Source organism: Microplitis mediator, chromosome 4, assembly GCF_029852145.1.
Source record: "Microplitis mediator isolate UGA2020A chromosome 4, iyMicMedi2.1, whole genome shotgun sequence".
Lineage (NCBI taxonomy): Eukaryota > Metazoa > Arthropoda > Insecta > Hymenoptera > Braconidae > Microplitis > Microplitis mediator.
The window spans coordinates 3,276,209-3,277,681 of NC_079972.1; the positions used below are offsets into that span (position 1 = coordinate 3,276,209).

General features: G+C 43.5%; 1 protein-coding gene across 1 annotated transcript; it reads left to right on the forward strand.

The window, feature by feature from the left end:
• Nucleotides 1-280: 280 nt before the first annotated feature.
• LOC130667167 (uncharacterized) lies at nucleotides 281-961 on the forward strand. Its single transcript, XM_057468657.1, has one exon. It carries the CDS (start codon nucleotides 281-283, stop codon nucleotides 959-961), a length of 681 nt encoding a protein of 226 aa, XP_057324640.1.
• The last annotated feature ends 512 nt before the right edge of the window (nucleotides 962-1,473 follow it).

Consider the following 1,473-nt stretch of genomic DNA (forward strand, 5'->3'; position numbering starts at 1 on the left):
TTTTTTACCATCAAAATTACTAACGTTCCAAAAAAGTTCCATTCGAAGTTCTAATCTGTCTCATGTTGAGAAGTTCCACATGCAGAACTTTTTTGGAACCTTTTCGAAACGAATTTTTTTTACACGGGTGAGAGGAGGAACGTATTGATGTTCTTCTTCTGCAAGAGCCGTACGCAGCTGTGAGCAACAAATGTTTCAGTATACCTGGTTTTGGCAGCAATGTACAAATTGCTGTTACAACTGGGGAGAGGCCATTTGCTTAATAAATCCAAAGTATAAAATGATCCATATTTCACAGCTAAGCACCGCACACTGCGTATGCGCTCAAATTGTGGGTCCAGGCATTTCTCTCTACGTGGTATTGTCATATTTCCAGTGTCGAGATGAAATAAAAATTGACATTACGCAACTAGAAAAGGTAGCACAAACACTAAGGGGAAACAGTGTTTTATTCGGGATGGATGCGAATGCTAGATCTATTAGATGGGGCCCAAAAACAAACGAGAAGGGAGAGAAACTGGAGGATTTTATAGATGATTATGGGTTAGAGGTATTAAATATAAAGAGGGAGGGCCCAACTTATGCTTTAACATCAGGGGAATCATACATAGATGTCACTTTAGCCACCCCAAAACTTGCATGGTACGTACGAAACTGGCCCATCAAACGCGAGTGGGTGCAAAGTACCGACCACTATGCAATCGATATCAGTCTAGGAATTCCAAGAGATCGGGAGGGTCTCGGTGGGGTGGATCCCAAGCGGTTCAACCTAGCGTTGGCCGACTGGGAAAAGTTCCGCGTGAACCTACCAGAACTCACAAGAGCGAATCTTGAGGACCTAGCGCTGGAAACGGTCGAGGACCTGGAAAAGTATACCAACGCACTCACCAAAACCATAATGGAGTCATGCGAATTTGCTATCCCTCGGAAAAAGGCACACGTAAAATCATATCCATGGTAGACCAGAGAATTAACTAAAGAGAAGAGAGTAGTATACAAAGCTAGAAAGGGATTTCAGAGGAAGACAAATAAAGGGAAACAGACAGAACTTAAGCAGACGTACTTAGGACTTTGCAAGGCATACTCAAAACACGTTAAACGACAGAGAGAAAACAGCTGGCGAGAGTTTGTCACGTCAAACGGTAACAAGGAGCACTGGGGCATCGTTTACAAGCTCCATGCAGACAAACACCGAGTTAACAGAGTGCTCACCACACTCCGTCGTGACGGAAGATCCACAGAAAGCTTTCAGGACACAGCTAGCTGCTTTCTCAACACACACATTGTAGACGACAAACCAGAGGAAGAAACAGAGGAGCAGAAAGTAACTAGGGAAAATTCAGAGACGCCACCAGACACCGCAGATGCCAATTTATTCACCCCGCGCGAATTATACAAAATTCTAAGGACCCTTAAAAATAAAAAAGCACCTAGACCGGACTTAGTAGAAAACGAGGTAATTAAAAGAGCGGT